At 41.0% G+C, this 24,803-nt stretch overlaps 1 protein-coding gene across 2 annotated transcripts in view; it reads left to right on the top strand.

The window, feature by feature from the left end:
- Positions 1-24,556, top strand: part of LOC112265383 (alpha-2-macroglobulin) — a 30,741-nt gene extending 6,185 nt beyond the window's left edge. Inside the window, exons 9-36 of one of the 2 annotated variants that reach the window (XM_042297290.1) lie at positions 34-154; positions 494-603; positions 750-920; positions 1,165-1,398; positions 1,613-1,679; positions 3,834-3,979; positions 4,638-4,787; positions 6,313-6,465; positions 6,675-6,762; positions 10,571-10,736; positions 11,436-11,661; positions 11,800-11,926; positions 12,055-12,176; positions 12,264-12,315; positions 12,394-12,477; positions 12,615-12,791; positions 13,706-13,781; positions 13,999-14,155; positions 14,315-14,389; positions 14,528-14,690; positions 17,774-17,964; positions 18,238-18,453; positions 18,643-18,767; positions 19,812-19,902; positions 20,033-20,101; positions 24,000-24,105; positions 24,211-24,264; positions 24,446-24,556. In XM_042297290.1, the coding sequence (XP_042153224.1) occupies positions 34-154; positions 494-603; positions 750-920; positions 1,165-1,398; positions 1,613-1,679; positions 3,834-3,979; positions 4,638-4,787; positions 6,313-6,465; positions 6,675-6,762; positions 10,571-10,736; positions 11,436-11,661; positions 11,800-11,926; positions 12,055-12,176; positions 12,264-12,315; positions 12,394-12,477; positions 12,615-12,791; positions 13,706-13,781; positions 13,999-14,155; positions 14,315-14,389; positions 14,528-14,690; positions 17,774-17,964; positions 18,238-18,453; positions 18,643-18,767; positions 19,812-19,902; positions 20,033-20,101; positions 24,000-24,105; positions 24,211-24,251 (3,504 nt within the window). In that variant the 3' untranslated portion in view covers positions 24,252-24,264; positions 24,446-24,556. Of the gene's footprint in view, positions 1-33; positions 155-493; positions 604-749; positions 921-1,164; positions 1,399-1,612; positions 1,680-3,833; positions 3,980-4,637; positions 4,788-6,312; positions 6,466-6,674; positions 6,763-10,567; positions 10,737-11,435; positions 11,662-11,799; positions 11,927-12,054; positions 12,177-12,263; positions 12,316-12,393; positions 12,478-12,614; positions 12,792-13,705; positions 13,782-13,998; positions 14,156-14,314; positions 14,390-14,527; positions 14,691-17,773; positions 17,965-18,237; positions 18,454-18,642; positions 18,768-19,811; positions 19,903-20,032; positions 20,102-23,999; positions 24,106-24,210; positions 24,265-24,445 lie in introns of both variants that reach the window. The other variant, XM_042297289.1, reaches the window with a different exon arrangement.
- The last annotated feature ends 247 nt before the right edge of the window (positions 24,557-24,803 follow it).

The following is a 24,803-nucleotide window of genomic DNA, read 5'->3' as shown; positions in this document are numbered from 1 at the left end:
CTTAATGTCTGTGGTTCTGCTTGCTTTTCCCAGATGGACCAAACTGGCTGTGCTTCTCATGTCTTCAACATGTCCATTTTCACAAAGAATGGTGGAGAGAAAATGCTCATAGACAGGTTTAGTTTTAATGCAAAAGTAGAGGAGGAGGGGACAGGCAAGTCAATTATCACAATAATTTGGAGTTGCAAATAAATTCATAAAAAATCCTACAATGTGATTTTCTGGATTTTCTTCTTCTCATTTTGTCTGACATAGTTGAAGTCTACCTATGATAAATTACAGGCCTCATCTTTTTAAGTGGGAGAACTTGCACAATTGGTGGCTGACTAAATATTTTTCTGCCCCACTGTATATATGTTTTTAATCATGTTTTAAAATATTGTGTAAACTGCACTGCAATTGACTTCTGCATTGTGAACTGTCATTGTGCATCATGGTGGCATGTATTCTTGTTAAATAAACCATCCTATTCTCATTTGTTTTCCTTTGACAGGTATTACACGGTCAGAGGAAAAACACATAGCGCTCTCCTATGTGATTGGAAAACTCACGTTTGTCGACACACCCAAAATCTATGAGCATGGATCAATTATCGAGGGCAAGGTAAGTCCAGATCCAGTGTTATTGTTCCTTGTACTTTGTTGAATTGTGGATGCCATTTGTTCTTTGACATTCCTGTTTACTTAACTACTAATGGTAGGTAACAGTGATAAATAGATGTAGCATGACATTACTCATTTTTTCCTCAGATAAACGTTGTTCACTTCAACAACACACCTATCTCTGACATGTTAGTCTACCTGTTGGAGAAGAAAGGCTGGTCCTCACATCATCTCCAGAACCTAACCACGGACAGTCATGGTGTTGCCAGTTTCTCCCTCAACACAACCACTATGCCCAAAGAGGATATTAACCTCATAGTAAGTATGATTCCTTCTAAGGTTTTGAAAGATTCTGAGATTTATGCTCAATCCCAAATAACCCCATTGACCCTACACCCTGAGGTCTATCATGCTCTTGTGGAGATCAGAGAAGATTCCATTGGTATAATAAGCAATATGGTGAAACTTCCACCTATCCTGTCAGAGGGTGAGGTGGAGCTCTAAGGGTCGATTTGGGATTGGGCCTTTCGTTATACTCTCTCTTCCCTCTGTTGCTTTCCAGGTTAGCAACACACCAGAAGCAGAGAACACTAGATACAGGGTCCCCTATTTCAACAGAGGGCACCACGTACTCTCACTGATCCAGCCCACTGCCCCTCACAGTAAAACATCCAGCTCTCTGGCTATTCAGAAGGTGGAGAAACCACTGGCATGTGGGGAGGAAGTGTCAATCACCATCCAGTATGCTATCGTAGGGGAGACCGCCCCAAAGGGCTCCGTGAATGTCATCTACCTGGTGAGTAGAACCAGAAACAAGTTGTGACAAGCTGCAAACCCAGGGTGCATCCGAAATGGCACCCTATTCCATAGTGCACTATTTTGAACAGGGTCATTTCAGACATAGTCCCAGCCTCTCACCTTTAAAGGAAGGATGTCCCTATACAACACCAATACTCCTCATCATCTCCTTATTCCTGACTTGATGGGGAAACTGTTTTTCCCTCCTCCAGGCCTTATCCAGAGGGGCGATACTTCAGCATGGACATATGAAGGTTACTGTACAGCAGGGGAGTCCTGGTGAGGATGATGTATTAAGTAATTATGGACCTACTGGGAGGTGCTTGATGACAATGACAGTGTGTAAGGTTACATGCGCACAATAATGCGATTATTGTGGCTAGGCAGATTAATGTAACACTTAGATTAAAACGTTTACATGCTTTGCAAGAAGAACACTTTCCCTAATAATCCTGTTAACATGGAAGTCTGAAATCAGGCTACTGATAAATAAACGTTCAGCCAAGTTCAAAATAAACTTTTTACCACAGCCACCATGCTATTTTTGGGAAGCATACTTGATTCTCAGTTCAGACATTTAAAGTGTGTATGTGAAAACGACATACATTCAAACTCACTTCCCTTGCGCTAAAGAAGGCAGATCGCTCGGCTGGTGCTAGCACATGAGCAGATCAAATACACTGCTGGAACACCATTAAGGTGTTTACATGTTTGCATCACCGAATAAGGTATTTACAAATACTAATAATTTGAATGATTGTACAGAAAACCAGGGGCCTCATTCATAACCGTTGCGTAAATTTAACACTAAATATCTGCGTGCACCATTTCTGAAAAGACTGCACATACACACACAAATATTGAGATACATAAACTTGGTGCATGCCATACATAAGCATGTTTCTGATTATACATCAGACCTGTTATAAATCTGTGCGCGAATCAACAAGCATTATAACTCCTCCTAGAAAACGCTCCTCGTTCACCTTTTAAGGTATTGGAATTAGGCCAAGACAGTAGCTACAGGAAATAGTCATGTTGAACTTGATCAAATGTCTTTGGAGGTGTTGCCAGAATGATTTATTTTGCAGTGACATTTGCTGTGATCTACCAGGCCATTTCTGAAAGACAAAACCAATTGAAAATTGTTGTGGACCTCTAAACAGATCACAGGTCGCAGTTGTAAATGAGAACTTGTTCTCAACTGGCATACCTGGTTAAATAAAGGTTAAATAAAAAAATATATAGTTTGAATGCAATAATGTTTTGCATAATTTTTTCTCTAAACATAAATATGCTGCACAGCTCACGAATTCTGAAACATTGTCTAAAATGAAAACAGTAGGCCTACTTAGTGGTAGCCTACACACTTCAATACAAACAATCAACTGCTGTTCACCTGTTAAATACTGTATGTTATAAACCGCGCTCCCTGTCCTATGCGAAAAGTAAAAAAACAGGCTATTATACTGTAATTTCACATCTAATAAGCCCAATTACGTGTGCGATGCACATGGTCATTTCTTGTGTGGCTACTTCGGGAATATGAACTCATTATGGCCAGAAAATGTGATGGAATTTATTCTGCATGATTATTGTATTATGTTTGAGAAATTCAAGTAGCCTATCCTAGGCCTATAGGCTATTTCGTGGGTAGCCTATGAAACCATCACAGCCAGAAAAGGTGAGGATTTATTCTGTAATGATCATGGTAATGAAATGAATCATTAGAACGCAAAGATAAAATACATCGATTTTCGCTCTTCTCGCTAAGGGAAAATTATTATTATTAGTAGTATTATTATATTTAGCTACCTGTTTTTTGTTATGAATAAGAGTCATATATTCCTGCACGAGGCTACTTTTGCCATCTTGCAATGCAGTACTAGAAACCACTGAAGTTTACAGGAGGACAGAAACTGTTGCGTGAAAAGGCATGGCATATTTTCTGTTTTATATGCCCCTGGTGTTTTACAGGAAGGATAGGTCAATTCATTCTTATTTTATAGACCAGACTTAAAGTCAGCAGCCTTTATTCGAGAGTAGCTCCTTACACATTTTTTTATAAATAAACCACACTGGTTTTGAGTGAAAAGCCAGTGGGCATTCTGGAGATATGTTAATTCATTTTTAGGAACAGACTGTCATTGTTCTCATTTTGATTATTTGCACACATTATATTCAGAACTAAGATTAAAAAGAAAATTCATACATATACAGTTTTATATGCCCCTGGTGTTTTAATTCGTCAGGCCTGGTTGAAATGTGTATGCTTTCTTTTTGAGTTTGGCTTTACACCGATTAAGATAAAGAGTAAGGTGACTATTGCATAATCTGTTTTCAGCCATAATCCGTTTTAGCCATAATCCGTTTAATATCGAATTATTACGGTGCATGTAAACGTACTCAGTGTGATATGCTCTTGCTTTGCAGTAACTGAGGGTGAAGTCACCTTGAAGTTGGCCGTGGTTCCAGAGATGACGCCGTTGGTACAGGTCCTGGTGTACAGTATCCTACCCAGCGAGGCTATAATCGCCCACAGCATGAATTTTCCCACTGAGAAATGCTTCAGACACAAGGTGTGTGTGTGTGTGTGTGTGTGTGTGTATGTATGTGAAAAATATGGGTTGTTTATGAATTCGAAGAACCAATAAAAAAACGTAGGTGCTGGATTTTAGACTGGAAGCAACCACCACAGGGGTCCGTTCAGAACACGAGCAGGAAGCAGTAGTTCTAGTTCTAGGGTTTAATGAAGATCCACACACAGAAATACAACACCACCCTCTCTGATACTAACGTTAATTGTGGTTTTGTAAAAGAAAGTATAGGAGAACTTAGGCTATAGCACAGTATGGGAAAATATGCCTATTTGCATGTCAACAAACTAAACTGGACCCAAACACATGCTAGATGCACAAATAAACAATAGAGCAATGTAGAAAGATCAACACATTATAAAACATAATAAGCATGAGCGACCTACAACCGAAAATTGCCTAGCACCACAGACAAAAGCTAACACATGCTAATCGCTAATAAGCATGCTAAAAGTAATGCATTAGCACCAGAGACAATGCTCATGCTGACGCTAAAGGGATGCATTCCCGAGGACAATGCTCATGCTGACGCTAAAGGGAGTACGCGAGCTAGCTAGCGACCACTTTAACACAAATGGTACATATTTACAACAGACACTAAAGGTGTATCATGTACACCTATGCATGTCCTGTGTGCCAGGTGTTTGTGGAGTTCTCACCCTCAAAAGCAGTCCCAGGGGAGGAGACCACCCTGCAGCTCTCGGCCCAGCCCGGCTCCCTCTGTGGCCTCAGTGCTGTGGACAAGAGTGTTCACATCATGGAACCAGGGAAGAGGCTGGATGCTAACAAGGTAACAGAGCTCACTGAAGTGAATGTCAACAGTCATACCACCATATAAACAGCTTTTGTGGTGCTGGCCACAACAACCAGCTTCAGGGGAATAAGAAGTGACTACAGTAGATATGGAGTGGGTCTGTTCACAGTGGGCCATTTGGTGTGCTGGAAAGCATATCCATATTGGTACTTAAAGTGGAAATGTGAGTTAAGATCTACGTGAATGCAAGTCTAAGAAGCAGTATATCTGTTCTGTGTGCTATTTTATTTTTTACTTTTGGTTTTGTACACCATCTTCAAACAGCTGAAACACCAATATTTCACAGTGGTTTAGATGGTACAATGATTCTCTACACTATACTCACATGAGTCAGCAGCATACACTACCGTTCAAAAGTTTGGGGTAACTTAGAAATGTCCTTGTTTTTGACAGAATCACTTTTTTTGTCCATTAAAATAACATCAAATTGATCAGAAATAGAATGTAGACATTGTTAATGTTGTAAATGACTATTGTAGCTAGAAACGGCAGATTTTGTTAATGGAATATCTACATAGGCGTACAGAGGCCCGTTATCAGCAACCATCACTCCTGTGTTCCATTGACACGTTGTGTTAGCTAATCCAAGTTTATCATTTTAAAAGGCTAATTGATCATTAGAAAACCCTTTTGCAATTATATTTGCACAGCTGAAAACTGTTGTGCTGATTTATTTATTTATTTAATTTTATTTCACCTTTATTTAACCAAGTAGGCTAGTTGAGAACAAGTTCTAATTTACAACTGCGACCTGGCCAAGATAAAGCATAGCAGTGTGAACAGACAACAACACAGTTACACATGGAGTAAACAATAAACAAGTCAATAACACAGTAGAAAAAAAAGAAACAATAAAACTTGTCATCTTTAGACTAGTTGAGATTGAGAATGTGGAGCATCAGCATTTGTGGGTTTGATTACAGGCTCAAAATGGCCAGAAACAAAGGACTTCTGAAACTCATCAGTCTATTCTTGTTCTGAGTAATGAAGGCTATTCCATGCGAGAAATTGCCAAGGAACTGAAGATCTCGTACAAAGCTGTGTACTACTCCCTTCACAGAACAGCGCAAACTGGCTCTAACCAGAATAGAAAGAGGAGTGGGAGGCCCCGGTACACAGCAAGAGGACAAGTACATTAGTGTCTAGTTTGAGAAACAGACGCATCACAAGTCCTCAACTGGCAGCTTCATTAAATATTACCCGCAAAACACCAGTCTCAATGTCAACAGTGAAGAGGCGACTCCGGGATGCTGGTCTTCTAGGCAGAGTTCCTCTGTCCAGTGTCTATATTCTTTTGCCCATCTTAATATTTTATTTTTATTGGCCAGTCTGAGATATGGCTTTTTCTTTGCAACTCTGCCTAGAAGGCCAGCATCCCGGGGGTTGCCTTTTCACTGTTGACATTGAGCATTTCTGATTAGACAAGTCCAAGTAGTCACTGCCTTCTGTTTGGTGCCCAATGAACAAGGTCATTTCATGTCTCCTTATTATCTCATTCCAGATATTTGATTTGTTACCAGTCAAGGAGACAACATACATTCCCTACGAGCTTGAAGATCCAGTGTCATGTTTACGTGTAAGACCAAGGAGATATGTAATACCATACCCAGGTGGAAAAACTGACAGAAAAAATGAACATTTTGAAGTTTTTCAGGTAACTTCTACCTTGTTTTCTTTTAACTTGAAGCCTGTTTTCACCTCTCATAAGAATCAGTTACCATTCCGTTACCATGCATTCATCTTCTTAAATTATACATTTCTAAAATAGCCTTTTTGAGGCAAAAAATACATATAGAATAGAAAAATTAAACGGAGACATTCATTAATTTTGAACTCTCTTGTTTGTGATTCTGATATTTGTAGAACCTAGGACTGAAGCTGGCAACTAACTTGGTTATAAGAGTACCTTCCTGCCTAAGTTACAAGGGGAAAGAGTACCATCACTCCTATGGTGAGATGTCCTCCTTACCACGTCTTTGGTGAATCTTGGGAAATGTATGGTTTTTGTTATTCTAACATAGCTTGTGTTAGTTTTTACTCTGTTGTTTAGAACCTATGAAAAGCTCAAGCCAAGTTTATTCAACCATAGGGTCAGACAGCTGAACAGACAAAGACATAGTCACACAAATCAAATCAAACTTTATTTATCACATGCGCCGAATACAACCAGTGTAGACCTTACCGTGAAATGCTTACTTGCAAGCCCTTAACCAACAGTGCAGTTCAAGAAGAGTTAAGAAAATATTTACCAAATAAACTAAAATAAAAAATGATAAAGTAACACAATAACATAACGTTAATGAGCTATATACACAGGGTACCGGTACCGAGTTAGTGTGTGCGGGTACAGGTTAGAGGTCATTTGTACATGTAGGTAGGGGTGAAGTGACTATGCATAGATAATACGCAGCGAGTAGCAGCAGTGTACCAATCAGATGGGGGGGGTCAATGTAATAGTCCGGTGGCCAATTGATTAATTGTTCAGCAGTATTATGTCTTGGGGGTAGAAGCTGTTAAGGAGCCTTTTGGTCCTAGACTTGGCACTCCGGTACCGCTTTCTGTGCCGTAGCAGAGAAACGTCTATGACTTGGGTGACTGGAGTCTCTGACAATTTTATGGGCTTTCCTCTGACACCGCCTATTATATAGGTCCTGGATTGCAGGAAGCTTGGCCCCAGTGATGTACTGAAGATGCCAAGAAGTTGCCATACCAGGCGGTGATGCAACCAGTGCTTTCGATGGTGCAGCTGTAGAACTTTTTGAGGATCTGGGGACTCATGCCAAATCTTTTCAGTCTCCTGAGGGGGAAACGGTTTTGTCGTGCCCTCTTCACGACTGTCATTGTGTGTTTGGACCATGATCGATCGTTGGTGATGTAGACACCAAGGAACTTGAAACTCTTGACCTGCTCCACTACAGCCCCGTCGATGTTAATGGGGGCATGTTCGGCACCCCCCTTTTCTTGTAGTCCATGATCGGCTCCTTTATCTTGCTCACATTGAGGGAGAGGTTGTTGTCCTGGCACCAGTTCTCTGACGACCTCCCTATAGGCTGTCTCATCGTTGTGATCAGGCCTACCACTGTTGTGTCATCAGCAAACTTAATGATGGTGTTGGAATCGTGTTTGGCCACGCAGTCGTGGCTGAACAGGGAGTACAGGAGGGGACTAAGTACACACCCCTGAGCGTGGTGGATGTGTTATTGCCTACCCTTACCACCTTGGGGTGGCCCGTCAGGAAATCCATGATCCAGTTACAGATGGAGGTGTTTACTCCCAGGGTCCTTAGCTTAGTGATGAGTTTTCATGGGCACTATGGTGTTGAACGCTGAGCTGTAGTCAATGAACATCATTCTCACATAGGTGTTCCTTTTTTTCCAGGTGGGAAAGGGCAGTGTGGAGTGCGATTGAGATTACTTCATCTGTGGATCTGTTGGGGCGCTATGCGAATTGGATTGGGTCTAGGGTATCCGAGAGGATGCTGTTGATGTGAGCCATGACCAGCCTTTCAAAGCACTTCATGGCTACCGACATGAGTGCTACAGGTGGTAATAATTTAGGCAGCTTACCTTCGCTTCCTTGGGCACAGGGACAATGGTGGTCTGCTTGAAACATGTTGGTATTACAAACTCAGTTAGGGAGAGGTTGAAAATGTCAGTGATGACACTTGTCAGTTGGTCAGTGCATGCTTTGAGTACACGTCCTGGTAGTCCATCTGGACCCGCTGCTTTGTGAATGTTGACCTGTTTAAAGGTCTTGCTCGCATCGGATACTGAGAGCGTTATCACACAGTCATCCGGAACAGCTGGTGCTCTCGTGCATGCTTCAGTGTTACTTGACTCGAAGCGAGCATTAACAGCATTCAGCTAGTCTGGTTGGCTCGCGTCACTGGGCAGCTCGTGTCTGGGTTTCCCTTTGTAGTCTGTAATAGTTTTCAAGCCTTGCCACATCCGACGAGCGTCAGACCCGGTGTAGTAGTATTCAATCTTAATCCTGCATTGACGCTTTGTTTGTTTGATGGTTCGTCTGAGGGCATAGCAGGATTTCTTATAGGCGTCCGGATTAGTGTCCCGCTCCTTGAAAGCGGGACTCTACAGTCCTGTAGAGTAGCATCTGCGCCATCTGACCACTTCCATATTTAGCGAGTCACTGGTACTTCCAGCTTTAGTTTTTGCTTGTAAGCAGGAATCAGGAGGATAGAAGTATGGTCAGATATGGCAAATGGAGGGCGGGGGAGAGCTTTGTTATGCATCTCAGTGTGTGGAGCAAAGGTAGTCTAGAGTTTTTCCCCCCCTCTGGTTGCACATGTGACATGCTGGTAAAAATGTGTTAAAACTGATTTAAGTTTGCCTGCATTAAAGTCCCCGGCCACTATGAGCACCGCTTCTGGGTGAGCATTTTCTTGCTTGCTTATGGCCTTATAGTTGGTTGAGTGTGGTCTTAGTGCCAAGATCGGTCTGTGGTGGTAAATAGATGGCTGCGTATAATACAGATCCGAACTCTCTTGGTAGATAGTGTGGTCTACAGCTTATTATAAGGTACTCTACCTCAGGCGAGCAATACGTTAAGACCTTAACATTAGACATCGCGCACCAGCTGTTAATGACAAAAAGACACACACCCCTACCCCTTGTCTTACCAAAAGTAGCTTCTCTGTTCTGCCGGTGCAGAAGTGAAACAGAATATATTATAGTTCTTAATGTCCTGTTGGTAGGATAATCGTAATCACAGGTCATCCATTTTTATTTTCCAAAGATTACATGTTAGCAAGAAGAATTGATGGAATTGGGAGTTTATTCGCTCGCCTACGGATTCTCAGAAGGCAACCTGATCTGCGTCCTCTTTTCCTCTGTCTTTTCTTCATGCAAATGACGGGGATCTGGGTCTGTTCCCAGGAGAGCAGTATATATTTTCGTTCGACTCGTTAAAGGAAAAAGCTTCTTCCAGTCCGTGGAGAGTAATCCCAGTTCTGATGTTTAGAAGTTATTTTTGGTCATAAGAGACGGTAGCAGCAACATTATGTACAAAATAAGTTAAAGCATAAAACGCGAAAAAATGAACGAAATCGCACAATCAAATCAAATCAAAGTTTATTTGTCACGTTCGCCGAACAGTGAAATGCTTACTTACAGGCTCTAACCAATAGTGCAAAAAAGGTATTGGGTGAACAATAGGCGAGTAAAGAAATAAAAACAACAGTAAAAAGACAGTGAAAAATAATAGTAGTGAGACTATATACAGTAGCGAGGCAATAAATGTAGCGAGGCTACATACAGACACCGGTTCGTCGGGCTGATTGAGGGCATGTAAAACGTCAGACATCCTCTTCGGCACCACAAGCATTGGTATTTAACCCTTCCTCCTATGCTGGGTCTCCTCCTTACACATCGGAACAGCCAGTTGCTAGACAGAACTTTAGTGATATCTGTTCTTACTCAATTCATCTGACCTGATTTCAGCCCAAATACCTCACTCCTCCCCAACTCACGGCTGTCCTGTTGACTTGTACCAGACTTGTGGCCCTTCTCCTTCTCATGGGATTCCTGATGTCTAACAATAACATATTCTCACAAAATGGAAATGTTCTACATTCCCCTCTCTCCCTCAGTGATATGGATATTTCATTTTTTCAAGTTTAGAAGTCAGAACCCATCACCTGATTAAACCAGTCCGAACACTGCACGCATCACCGTTGAAAGCAGCATTCAGTCTGGTTTGACCAGGCTGATTCTAACACGGGAATGACTGTTTTGTTTTAGAAGTATCCTACAGACACTACTCCCATCCTATAGCCATGTACAGCCTGGGTCAAGCTGGACCTGATGCAGTACCCGGTGATGGATTTAGTGCCGCTCCAGCTCCACCACCCATACAGACAGTCCGTACGTTCTTCCCCGAGACATGGATATGGGATCTTGTGGAAGTTGGGTAAGAGCACTGCACAGTGAGGCTGTTGCCTTATAGATTGGATGGCAGGACATCACAAAAATAATGCTTGTGCATCGTTGAGGCAGAAGGCTGTGTGATGTTATCATTCTGAACAGTCAGATAGTTAGCAACAATGACAAGATGCTGCCATTGTGGGGAATAGTCGGTGGCTCGTTGTATCTTGTTATAGATACCATGTTTTGAGTCATGTCTATGCTAATATGGCAAAAATTCTTTAGCTAGCTAACCAACAACTGTAAAGATGCATTTGAGATACAAGTTCTCATTGTACAAATGTATTTACGTTTTCAATAAACATTTGGAGGCAAAATATAGTTTACTTGTTGTCAACAATCTAAGCCAACACCGTCTGCTTTGCCCCATAGTCGCGTAAGTGTCGGTTTTGTTGCAAAACAACCAACCCTCCTATATCAAAACATACATTAGTGGTCCAGATTAGGAACCTGTACCTCATTAAACTGCAGTACAGAGTAGGGGTGCGTGGTGTAAATTTATACATTTTTTACATTCAACATCACTCCGTAAAGGGAAATCTAGTATTCTTTCTACCAAAGATATCTTCATATATTTCAGGTTGTTGTGTATCCCTGGAAATAATCAGAATTAATGTAAACATTAGAGAATGTTTCTATTTTCACTTAGTGGCTTTCTGTTTGACCTTTGACTTCTTTATTACAGGGAATCTGGAACACTAGACATTCCCCTTACAGTCCCAGATACCATCACCACCTGGGAGACAGAGGCATTCTGCCTGGCCCCTGGCGGCTTCGGTCTGGCTCCTCCTGTGGAGATCACTGTCTTCCAGCCTTTCTTCCTAGAGCTCACCCTGCCCTACTCCATCATCCGTGGAGAGCATTTTGAGCTGAAGGCCACTGTGTTCAACTACCTGTCCAAGTGCATCATGGTACGGCACTGCATCATGATCGTTTCATGAGTTTTTCGAGTTGTATAAAATGTGTTTTGTTGCAGTTTTATTTTTATTACACCCAGTGTATCGGTCTTGGGTTTTCCATGTTATCTTACAAGTGTTCCTCTTGGGCAGGTTTCTGTGACTCCGGCTCCTTCCTTAGACTACACTCTCACACCCCTGAATGATGTCCAGTATTCATCATGTTTGTGTGCCAATGGACGAAAGACCTTCAGTTGGACAATGGCACCCTCTGTCCTGGGTAAGTCACCAGTCTCCATTCAACTGTTCAAACAGCAGAATGGATGTTAATCTGAGTTGTGTACTCTCAGTCAGCGTATTAGATGTTGTGTAACCTGTGTTGTGCTCTGTCTGTCAATGTGTGTGTAGGGGATTTGAATGTGTCGGTTAGTGCAGAGGCTGTCCAGTCCCACACTGCATGTGACAATGAGATTGTGAACGTACCAGAGAGAGGACGAATCGACACAGTTACAAAGAGCCTGCTAGTGAAGGTATGTAGTCTACTGCTGTTATGGAACTTACTGATGTACAGATACCATCTAGTGCCTTTGACTGAAAACAATCTCCTCTCCTCTCAGGCAGAGGGAACAGAGAAGACCGACACCTACAACTGGTTGCTGTGTCCAACTGGTCAGTAATGCATGAATGTTGAATGTTCACTTTGATTGAACTGATCATCTCCATTCATCTTATCATCTGTGTCCACAGGAGAAACTCTGACAGAGGAGGTGGAACTGCAACTCCCCAAGAATGTGGTAGATGGGTCTGATCGAATTTCTCTCTCAGTCCTGGGTAATATACCATTGTATCATTTAGAGGTGTAGTGAGTTTTTTGAGGCATAGTGGTGGGAAAAGCAACCCTTCTCCAGCAATAATGCTGCTGTTTGCTAAAGAGGTCAGTCTTACAGAAGTCCCATGTTTCTCTGTAGGGGACATCCTGGGTCGGGCCCTCAAGAACCTGGATGGACTGCTGCAGATGCCGTATGGGTGTGGAGAGCAGAATATGGCCCTCCTCGCCCCCAATATCTACATACTCGAGTACCTGAGGAACACAGAGCAGCTCACTCCAGCAATTCGAGACAAGGCTAACACGTTCCTCACTAGTGGTAAGAGTCCCTCAACATATAGATCGTATTGATTAGACACCAAACGGAAGAAAACTGACTGAAACAGGGCAGGATTTGTCCAATCAGAACCTTTTTTTTTTCATTGAATAACATTTTTTTTACGTTTCACCACAGTGTGCCCTAATGACTATGACCCTGCTATCATGTAAATGATAGAGCTCCAGCAGAGATGACATCACAGTGTCTTATCGACAGTGCATCACTGACCCAGCACATGTTGGGACTTCGGGATATTTTCCCACTGAAATAATTTGATCAGAGAATATTGAGGATGCATCCCAAATGGCACGCCCAGGGTTGGGGAGTAACTGATTACATCTATAACCTGTTCCATGTAATCTGATGACCAAAGAAAAACAGTCACTGTAATCAGCTACCAGCTAAAATATTGTAATCAGATTACAGATACTTTTCAAAATCTAGATTATTGCCAATTTAAATTCAGAAAGAATGTTTGCTGAAAAACACATTGACACCTTTCTGTTTCCTCAATGACATTCAATTCAGCATTGAAAAGGCTGTTTGAGTTTGTTCCACCTGAGCATGTCTGACCACAAGTCACCAAATGTGTTTGATGGATACTTTATCTTCTATGCTTCTTAAGGGGGAAAGTCGTCCAAAAGTAACAAAGTAATCAGATTACGTTACTGAGTTTGGGTAATCCACAATTTACGTTACTGATGACAATTATGGACAGGTAACTAGTAACTTTAACGGATTACCTTTTAGAAAGTAATCTACCCTACCCTGCCTATTCCCTACATAGTGCACTTATTTTTTCCTGGCAAAAGTAGTGTACTATACAGGGAATAGGGTGCCATTTGGGGCAGACACTCAGTGACTATAAAAAACATTTGGTCACTTTATTGTTCACTCTAAAAACACACCGACAGGTTACCAAAGGCAGCTGAACTACAAGCATTTTGATGGTGCGTACAGCACATTTGGACAAGGCTCTGGGAATACTTGGTGAGTATAGTGTTTTTCAACTACTGGTAAACACATTATAACTGTTTGTTTCAATTAAGTATTGACCAATCAAATAGCATTGTCTCTGACAGACCATGGATGTGACATAAGTTAAAATAAGCTGTCATTGCATGTAATGTCAAGCTCTAAGTCATGTTTATGACAACCTTATGTGGGTATTATGACGGGACATTCAAATCAAGTTCTCTTTCCACAGGCTGACTGCTTTTGTCTTGCGATCCTTTGGCAAAGCACAGTCTTTCATTTATATTGACCCGGCGCAAATGAAAGAGTCCACGAGTTGGTTGGAAAGTCAGCAAGGCAAACATGGGTGTTTTTTCAGATTGGGGAAACTCTTTAATAACAGAATGAAGGTACTTATTGATATCAAATGTATAATTGATAATAAACTTAAGGAAGATGGAAGAAGGTGTAGTTGTGTGTCTCATCAGACCAGCCATGAAGTTGTGAATGATGCTTTCAACAGAATTGTATTTTAATACACATTGTAGTATTTTGACATTGTTTTATAGGGTGGGGTGACAGATGAAGTCACACTGACGGCCTACATCACTGCTTCAATGCTGGAGCTCAACATGTCAGTGTCGGTAAGTAGCATCTCCACAAAATATTTTTTATCTGGAAATAGCCAAAGAAATAAGCATAAGAATAGGTGTTACCGTTAGCAGATCTGAGACCAGGCTAATATGTCTCTTAATGTGCTGCTCTGTTATTTTGTGCTCCAGAATCCTGTTTTGTACGGCAGTTTGTCTTGCCTGAAGAACTCCACCAGTGATTTGTCCAACACCTACACTACTGCTCTGCTGGCCTACACCTTTACCCTGGCAGGGGACATGGAGACCCGGGCCCAGCTTCTGCAGCACCTGGACACTGTCGCAATACGAGAGAGTGAGACATATCCTTTTTTTTGGGGGGGGTAGATCAGCTTACAGATTGTAGCTTCCATCAATGTAACTGTCTGCATTATTTCCAATCCCCCATAATTTTTTTTGTAAATATATAAAGTACCAGTCAAAAGTTTGGACACACCTACTCATTCAAGGGGTTTTCTTTTTTTTGGTTATTTTCTACATTGTACAATAATAGTGAAGACGTCTTCAAAGCTGAGGAGTTCACTTCTAGTGGATCGTGTTGGTAGAATGTAGAATATTAGTGAAGACATCAAAACTATGAAATAACACGTATGGAATCATGTAGTAACCAAAAAAGTGTTAAACAAATCTAAATATATTTTATATTTGAGATTCTTCAAAGTAGCCACCCTTTGCCTTCATGACAGCTTTGCACACTTGGCATTCTCTCAACCAGCTTCATGAGGTAGTCACCTGGAATGCATTTCAATTAACAGGTGTGCCTTGTTAAAGTACATTTGTGGAATTTCTTTCCTTAATGTGTAGTTTTTTAAATCAATTAGTATATTTGAGTTTAACCACAGTATTTGTTGTATTATATGTTCTGTCTATTCTGGTGGTTTAAACTGAAATTGCAAACAACTTTCTATGGCTTGTTTTAAAAATGGTGATATTTTGGAGATTATTTCATTTTCAAATAACCGAAAGTGAGAGGTTGCAATCTGAATAAAGGGAATAGGCCATTATTGAACATGGGGTGAGACATCCTTACTAATCTGATAGAGAACCAGTTCGGAACAAAGTATAACTTTTGTATGACTGACGCCTTTAGTGAGAGGTTTGATGCTTTGATATTTAATCATTTCTGCCCTCCGAATTCATATTCATTATATACAGTGCCTTCGGGAAGTATTCAGACCCCTTGACTTTCTCCACAGTTTGTTAGGTTACAGCCTTATTCTAAAATTGATTAAATCATTCCCACCCACATCAATCTACACACAATACCCCAAAATGAAAAAGCAAAAACACATTTTTTAATATTTTTGCTGAAATTAGAAATAGAAATTAATTAAATATCACATTTACATAAGTAGTCAAAAATGAAGCATGTTTGGCAGCGAGTACAGGCAAGAGTATTCTTGGGTATGACGTTACAATCTTGGCACACCTGTATTTCGGGAGTTTCTAACATTCTTCTCTGCAGATCCTCTCAAGCTTTGTCAGGGTGGATGGGGAGCGTCGCTGCACTGCTATTTTCAGGTCTCTCCAGAGATGTTAGATCGGGTTCAAGTCCGGGCTCTGGCTGGGTCACTCAAGGACATTCAGAGACTTGTCCAGATGCCACTCCTGCATGCTTAGGGTCATTGTCCTGTTGGAAGGGGAAACTTCACCCCAGTCTGAGGTCGTGAGCACTCTGGAGCAGGTTTTCATTAAGGATCTCTCTGTACTTTGCTCGATTCATCTTTGCCTCGATCCTGACTAGTCTCACAATCCCTGCCGCTCAAAAACATCCCCAAAGCATGATGCTGCCACTACCATGCTTCACCGTATGGATGGTGCCAGGTTTCCTCCAGACGTGACGCTTGGCATTCAGGCCAAAGGGTTCAATCTTGGTTTCATCAGACCAGAGAATCTTGTTTCTCATGGTCTGAGAGTCTTTAGGTGCCTTTTTGCAAACTTCATGCGGGCTGTCATATGACTTTTAATGAGGAATGTGGCTTCCGTCTGGCCACTCTACCATAAAAGCCTGATTGGTGGAGTGCTGCAGAGATGGTTGTACTTCTGGAAGGTGGCCAGCTCTAGGAAGAGTCTTGGTGGTTCCAAACTTATTCCATTTAATATTGATGGAGACCACTGTGTTCTTGGGGACATTCAATGCTGCACAGATGGTTGTCCTTCTAGAAGGTTCTCCCATCTCCACAGAGGAACTCTGGCGTTCTTTCAGAGTGACCATCGGTTTCTTGGTCACCTCCCTGACCAAGGCCCTTCTTCCCCGATTGCTCAGTTTGGCCGGGCAGCTAGCTCTAGGAAGGGTCTTGGTGGTTCCAAGCTTCTTCCATTTAAGAATGATGGAGGCCACTGTGTTCTTGGGGACCTTCAATGCTGCAGACATTTTTTTGGTACGCTTCGCCAGATCGGTGCCTCAACACAATCATGTCTTGGAGCTCTACAGACAATTCCTTCGACATCATGGCTTGGTTTTTGCTCTGACATGCACTGTCAACTGCGGAACCTATTATAGACAAGTGTGTGTGCCTTTCCAAATCATGTCCAATCAATTGAATTTACCACTGGTGGAATACAATCAAGTTGTAGAAACATCTCAAGGACGGTCAATGGAAACAGGATGCATCTGAGCTCAATTTCGAGTCTCACAGAAAAGGGTCTGAATACATACATAAGGTATTTCTGTTTATTGTTAATAGATTTGCAAAAATGTCTAAACCTGTTTTCGCTTTGTCATTATGGGGTATTTTGTGTAGATTTCTGTAGTGTAACAACATTTGGGAAAAAGTCAAGGGGTCGGAATACTTTCCGAAGCCAAAGTCTTGCTTGCCATTTCAAATAATATTGAATTTATTTTGCTAATAATTTTAAAGACAGGTCACTAGGTATAGGCAAGACCATAAGCAAATAGGTTAACTGGGATAATCAGGGTTATTTTTCCACAAATAGACGGTAGCAAGATGGTAGCAAGATCTTATCTATTTTTGCAAACTTTCTATAAACATTTATTGGAGTGAGAATTTCTTTCTGGATATGTATACCGAGTATATGTTTTTTAGTGGTTACTGGAGGTTGATCTGAAAAATGAGTTCCACATCATCGTCAGACCATTTTATTGGTAAACTACCCAGTAATGTAAAAGTTGTATTTTTTTAGGGATGAAATATGTAATATAGTACACATAATTTGGTTGTAATCAAGAGAGGTTTGTGATGTCTTGCCTTGATTGTTACCTGGGCAATGGAGTAATTACAAAAGTGCAAACCATCCGCAAATCTGGCACATTAGTCTCAATTAAATTATTATTTCAAAGAACTCAGGTGTCTGTCATATGATGAATAAGCTAGGCTCTGTGTCTCTCTCTGTCTCTGTGTGTTCCTCATCCCTCAGGGGGTCACCTGCACTGGACTCAGACCTCCTCAGAGACCTCAGCCTCCCTGGCAGTGGAGATCAGCTCCTACGTTCTGCTGGCTTCCCTCAGTGCCTCCCCTCTGTCTACCACTGACCTGGGCTACGCCTCCCACATCGTCAGGTGGCTGGTGAGACAGCAGAACGCCTACGGAGGCTTCTCTTCCACACAGGTATACTTCCAAAACACATCTGGTCCGAAATGGCAATCTGTGCTGTGCACTAGTAGTGAGGCATTATTACCTTGATTTCACCACAGGCATGTATGTGCTTCTTGTCATGTCAAGCCAGGTGAAACTAACTTCCGCTGAAATGGAGGCAATAAATGATAATGAATGGATATGAGAAATAGCCACTCTTGAACTGAACTAATGTAAAATGAACCTTTCTGTAAAATGGGATAGCTCCATTCATTTTGAACACATTTGTCTGTTGTTTGTGTTTAGGACACAGTGGTGGCCCTCCAGGCCCTGGCTCTCTACTCCACCAGAGTGTTCAGTAGAGAGGGCACCAGCACAGTGACAGTACAGTCTCCCAGTGGGGGACAGCACCTCTTCAATGTGAACCAAAACAACAAGCTTCTCTACCAGGAGAGTGCGCTGCAGGACACAGAAGGGAAGTACACGGTGGAAGTGAAGGGCAGTGCTTGTGCCTCAGTGCAGGTCAGTGAAGACACTCCTCCCAATCCTATGTTGCAAGATCTGATTTATATATTACTGTGAAGTCCAAACATTTAAGAAGCTTTGTCTGGCTTGATATCTAGTTTATGAAAAGTTTTTAAAAATCAAGCTTGTAAAATGTATATTTTTAGACAACCTTGTTCCCCTGAACACTTCTTCCCTCTTTCCCAGGTGGCGCTCCACTACAACATCCCTACTCCTACTGACAGCACAACGCTCAGCATCCAGGTGAAGACAGAGGTGGACTGCAACAGCAACTCTTTGAGACCCAGAGTCACGCTGAACCTCGAGTCTCAGTAAGAATGAATGACACATTTGCATTTACTGAAGCATTATTTCAATCAGGTCATTGATGACACTCCAAAGTGTTATTATAGAGCATGTCTAAAAATGTTTTTGACCCAATTCTATTGGTGTTTTTATACCTACAGTGCCCTTGGTAATTATTCGTAATTATTGCGACTAAGAAACATGTTTCAGATTATTTTGTGCCCAATGGAAATGAATGGTAAATAATGTATTGTCATTTTGGAGTCACTTTTATTGTAAATAAGAATAGAATATGTTTCTAAAAACGTGTATGTTAATGTGAATGCTACCATGGATGCTACCATGATTACAGATAATCCTGAATGAATTGTGAATGATGATGAGTGAGACCGTTACAGATGCACAAATATCATACCCCCAAGACATGCTAACCTCTCACCATTACAATAACAGGGGACGTTGGGGGGGATAATATATTTAGCATCTGTAACTTTTGTGTCTGTAATATGGATGTGTTTAGAAAAATATTTGCAATTAAAGTTACTCCAAAATGACACACTACATTTCTATTGGGCACAAAATAATCTGGAACACAACCAAAGCAAACAGCAAATGAATCCAACACATTTGTTGTGACAAGGTTGATGTAGTCATTATATGCTCTGAATATGGGACCAAATACTTAACTTTATACTACTTTAATACACATATGTACATTTTTCCTAATAGCCTACATTTGGTCCCCTAAAATGGGGGGACTATGTAGAAAAAGTGCTGTAATTTCCAAACGGTTCACCCGGTATGGATGCAAATACACTGAAATTAAAGATGACAGTCTGCACTTTAACCTCATAGTCATTGTTTGTTAAAAAAATGCTTCACTGTCCCAATAATTAGAGGGAACTATATGTATAGGTTATTTAATTTCTAGTTTGGACCTAACAGTAAGAAAACATATCAGGAAACCTGGTAGTTTTGGTGGTAAAATAATCAAAGTATCCATTCATTTGATTTTTACAAGCACTTGTCAAAATCTAACTTTGATGTCAGGGGCCTCTTTTCTTGCACAGATATTCTGGAAAGGAGCTGACCACCAATATGATAATTGTGGATTTGAAAATGCTGTCTGGATTTGCTCCAGACCCAGACTCTTTGGAGAGGGTACGTTTTTTTGTCATAACATACTTTTATGGTGTTACCTGTGGCCTTTTTCCATGGCAAATATTTTTCACATGAAAATGAACTTTGTTGTCAATGCAAGATGAATAACATGTATGGCTTGTCTTCACAGCTGAGGAGGTCATTTCAAGTGGATCGTGTTGATACTGAAGATGACCATGTGTTAATGTACTTGACAGAGGTAAAACCAAAATATCCATTCTATCAACTTTGCACAAATCTTAGGGCAACATATGTCCATTGTTTTTGTCAAAATTGGTCAAGATCAGTAAAGTTGGTTGTGAATTTTCTTTCACTTTGGAAATGTGATTGTTTTCAATTAAAATGGTCAATAAAATAATTGCTTCTTAGAAAATAGCAGATTCTCAAGCAAGAAAATACAGAGCAAGAAAGAGGTTAAACCTGCACAAGAAGTTTAATGTTTTTGTTTTAGTGTATGTGTTCTCTCTCTCTTGGAAAATTTGGCAAGGATAGGAAAAAAATCTAATTTAAGGCAGCAAAATGTGCAAGGAGTGTTTAGACTTTCACTAGTGACTGTATATATATTTTGATGTACTTGTGGTGACATACAGTGTATTTGGAAAGTATTGACTTTTTCCACAGTTTATTACAGCCTTTTTTTCCCTACCCTATAAGGACAAAGAGAAAACAAGTTTTTAGAAAATGTTGCTAATTTATTAAAAACTGAAATACCTTATTAACATAAGTATTCAGACCCTTTGCTCTGAGACTCAAAATTGAGCTCAGGTGCATCCTGTTTCTATTGATTATCCTTGAGATGTTTCTACAACTTGATTGGAGTCCACTTGTGGTAAATTCAATTGATTGGACATGATTTGGAAAGGCACACACTTGTCTATAGTAGGTTCCGCAGTTGACAGTGCATGTCAGAGCATAAAAAAAACCAAGCCATGAGGTCGAAGGAATTGTCCATAGAGCTCCGAGACAGGATTGTGTTGACGCACCGATCTGGGGAAGGGTACCAAAAAATGTCTGCAGCATTGAAGGTCCCCAAGAACACAGTGACCTCCATCATTCTTAATTGGCTGCCTGGCCAAACTGAGCAATCGGGGGAGTAGGGCCTTAGTCAGGGGGATGACCAAGAAACCGATGGTCACTCTGAAAGAACGCCAGAGTTCCTCTGTGGAGATGGGAGAACCTTCTAGAAGGACAACCATCTCTGCAGCACTCCACCAATCAGGCTTTTATGGTAGTAGCCAGACAGAAGCCACTCCTCAGTAAAAGGCACATTTCAGCCCTCTTGGAGTTTGCCAAAAGGCACCTAAAGACTCTCAGACCATGAGAAACAAGATTCTTTGGTCTGATGAAACCAAGATTGAACTGTTTGGCATGAATGCCAAGCATCACGTCTGGGGGAAAACTGGCACCATCCCTACGGTGAAGCATGGTGGTGACAGCATCATGCTGTGGGGATGTTTTTAAGCGCCAGGAACTGGGAGACTAGTCAGGATCGAGGGAAAGATGAACGGAGCAAAGATGAAAACCTGCTCAGGACCTCAGACCGGGTTGAAGGTTCACCTTCCAACAGGACAATGACACTAAGCACACAGCCAAGACAACGCAAGAGTGTGTCGTGTCTTTATCATCATTAACTGAAGATAGTTTTTATCAAAGATTCTCTGTAATCCTAAAATAACTTTTCAGATATTTTATCTGATCAATTAGTCTTCGAATTAATGAATTATTTACTTTACCTCACGTTAGTCTCATTCTAAACGTCGTAAATTTTTGGTTATCTGCACAACCCCAGTCTTCACCAAGAGTCATCCATACATCAATTGTCTTAAATCATTTATTTATTACTAACTAAGTAATTCACAGAAATGCATAAACAAACAAGGTAAATGTAATGATAGGAGAATGTGCCCTAGTGGGCTAAACCGGCATGGCGGTTTGTTAGACTAAAGGGGAAGTGGGGGTCGACTAAGAAGTCACTACAAAGTGATAATTATAACAATTGAAATGCTAATCCTTTGCACATGAATGCTCACTCATTCGGGAACAATTGCAATCAATATATATATTTACGCTACGTGTGTCGTCTTGATCGCTGGTGAAAAGTTAATTTATTTTGTAGAATTGTCCATCGCTCTCCCTCTCTCTCTTGTTTGTGGTTAGAGGGTATTGTTCAGAGTGACATTTGTTATAGAATGGATGTTTCGGCGGTTGTCGTTCTTCACGTTCAATGATACCGAATTCCTAGCTGCAGACTAGTAATTCAAATCAAAGACTTGTTCTTATTCTGTCGGTATCGATAGTCTAAGAGTTTAACCACGTGGTATGGTTAAAAGATTCAGCAATGGTCTACAACCTTTGTCCTCCTAATGGAGAAAAACATGGTCTGCAACCTTTAGCCATCTCGTAATTGAGGTAAGCTCGGTCTGCTGATCGAAAACCCGAGTGGGGTTTTTATTGGGAATGGCAGAAAAGGCTGTCCCAGGATGTCTGACCCTAACTGGGCTCAGGGGCGGTCCTCTGATTTAGTTCAAATCAAAAGGGAATTGTATTTTTCTTCATTTAAACAGTCCAAAATCATACAACACAATTATACAAACAGTATCATACACACTCATTCATCTTATACAACAATTAGATGTAAACCTCATATCTGAGGCTATTATATAAACAGCGTTATGGTAATGTGGCCACACCGTCTCCCATGAGCTTTCCCAAGTTGTGACAAACGGACCAGTTCATAGCTGGATTCTTCACCAATCTTTTATACTTTCTCCAGAACATGACATTTGTTCGTACCTCAAGTTCTGTGAGGTGGAAGGATTTCCTTTGTTCTCTATGAAAGTTTACTCTCTCTCGACTATGTGTCCATGTGGAGATTGTTACGGTTTTCTAGTGGTGATGAAGGAGAGTCGGACCAAACTGCAGCGTGTCGATTGAGATTCATGTTTAATCAAATAAAGAAACACGAACACTACACAAAACAATAAACGTAATCAAAACCGAAACAGCCTATCTAGTGCAAACTAACCGAGAGTACACATAGGACACTAAGGACAATCACCCACGACAAACTCAAAGAATATGGCTGCCTAAATATGGTTCCCAATCAGAGACAACGATAAGCACCTGCCTCTGATTGAGAACCATTCCAGACAGCCATAGACTTTGCTAGATAACCCACTAAGCTACAATCCCAATACCACCACCAAAACCCCAAGACAAACACACCACAATTACAAAAACCCCATGCCACACCCTGGCCTGACCAAATACATAAAAATAAACACAAAATACTTTGACCAGGGCGTGACAGAGATCCTCTCAGGAATTTACAACCTCTGACCACAGCAGCCTAGTTGAAGGAGGCAGGGAGAGGGGGATGGGGTTGCTATACCCAAAGAGGCCAACGTCATGACAAGTGGCTTTGGGACAAGTCTCTGAATGTCCTTGAGTTGCCCAGCCAGAGCCCGGACTTGAAGCCAATCAAACATATCTGGAGAGACTTGGTAATAGCTGTGCAGCCACACTCTCCATCCAACCTGACATAGCTTGAGAGGATCTGCAGAGAGGAACGGGAGAAACTCCCCAAATACAGGTGCGCCAAGCTTGTAGCGCCATACCCAAGAAGACTCAAGGCAGTAGTCGCTGTCAAAGGTGCTTCAACAAGTAAAGGGTCTGAATACACTTACACATTTATTCACATTAGTGTTTTCCCTGCCAAGATGTTTCCTTTCGTTTTAAAGTTTGTTTCTTAAATCCTTTGTTGTTGTAATGAATTCTTCCACTTTTATCATATTTTACATAACTTGCTCTTGAAACCTACTCCTGCATTCATCCCAGTTATCAGCAACAGAGCAATTACAACTACAATAATACTGTCAATTAAAAAGTATATAACATAAACATGCAGTTGACATGGAGGCTATAGTGTAATGGAATGTTTTGCCATATGTGGTAGGTTTTGTGGGTAATACTATTAACACGCTGGGTGTCAAGTAGAGTGTTACTGAAACGGAAACTTCTGCTTAGAGCATTTCAATAATTGTGACCAATATGTTTTTTTCGTGTTTTAAAAAATAAATAATTTAATCTCTCGACAGTTACCATCACTATTGCCTTTGAAACACACCCTGGACATCATACAGGAGCTCCCAGTACAAAATCTAAAGCCAGCGGTGGTCAAGATCTACGACTACTACCAGCCGAGTAAGTTTAAATCTAACCTTCCCCAATATGTATTTTTCCTTTTTAGTAACATTTGGTTACTTGTATTCATTTACTGAGACTTATCTGTCTTATGGTTTCATTCAGGTGACCAGGCAGAAACAGAATATGTCTTCCCTTGCAAGTAGGGGTTACAAACTGGTGAGCTATTTTAATTGTGAAAATATTGATGTTGAATTATTAGATTTAAAATAACTGATCCATATACTATACATGTACTATACATGATTTAACTATGTTGATATTCCTTCTACCAAAAGGTTGGTCAGTTTGTTAAAGCATTCATTCCTTACATGTACAGTATATATTCACTCCTCTGCAGATGTAAGAAGAACATGACATTCACAGAGGTCACACCTGCGAACCTTGACATATCTTTCAAGATCTAAAGTAAAATATGTAACTGGAATTAAAGTTTTCCATTATAACCCTATTCTTGAGCATTTCTTCCAGACAGTTTTGTGACACTATGGCAAGCAATGAGTTCCAAAGTCCAGGCTCAGGAGACAAGGTGAATAGTGAAAGGCTTTGTGTAAGACAGTGGGTCTCACCCTAGGGTACCTGGCCTATCCACAGGGGTACTTGGGAAGACTCATGGGCAGTGCAATATGTGATTGGTGATACAGTAAACAAAAAGTTTAGAACCACTGTAGTAGTAACAGAATCTACACACTAACAGT

Source organism: Oncorhynchus tshawytscha, linkage group LG14 (assembly GCF_018296145.1).
Source record: "Oncorhynchus tshawytscha isolate Ot180627B linkage group LG14, Otsh_v2.0, whole genome shotgun sequence".
NCBI lineage: Eukaryota > Metazoa > Chordata > Actinopteri > Salmoniformes > Salmonidae > Oncorhynchus > Oncorhynchus tshawytscha.
The sequence above is the reverse complement of the archived record's forward strand: the minus strand, read 5'-3'. Positions and strand labels throughout refer to the sequence as shown.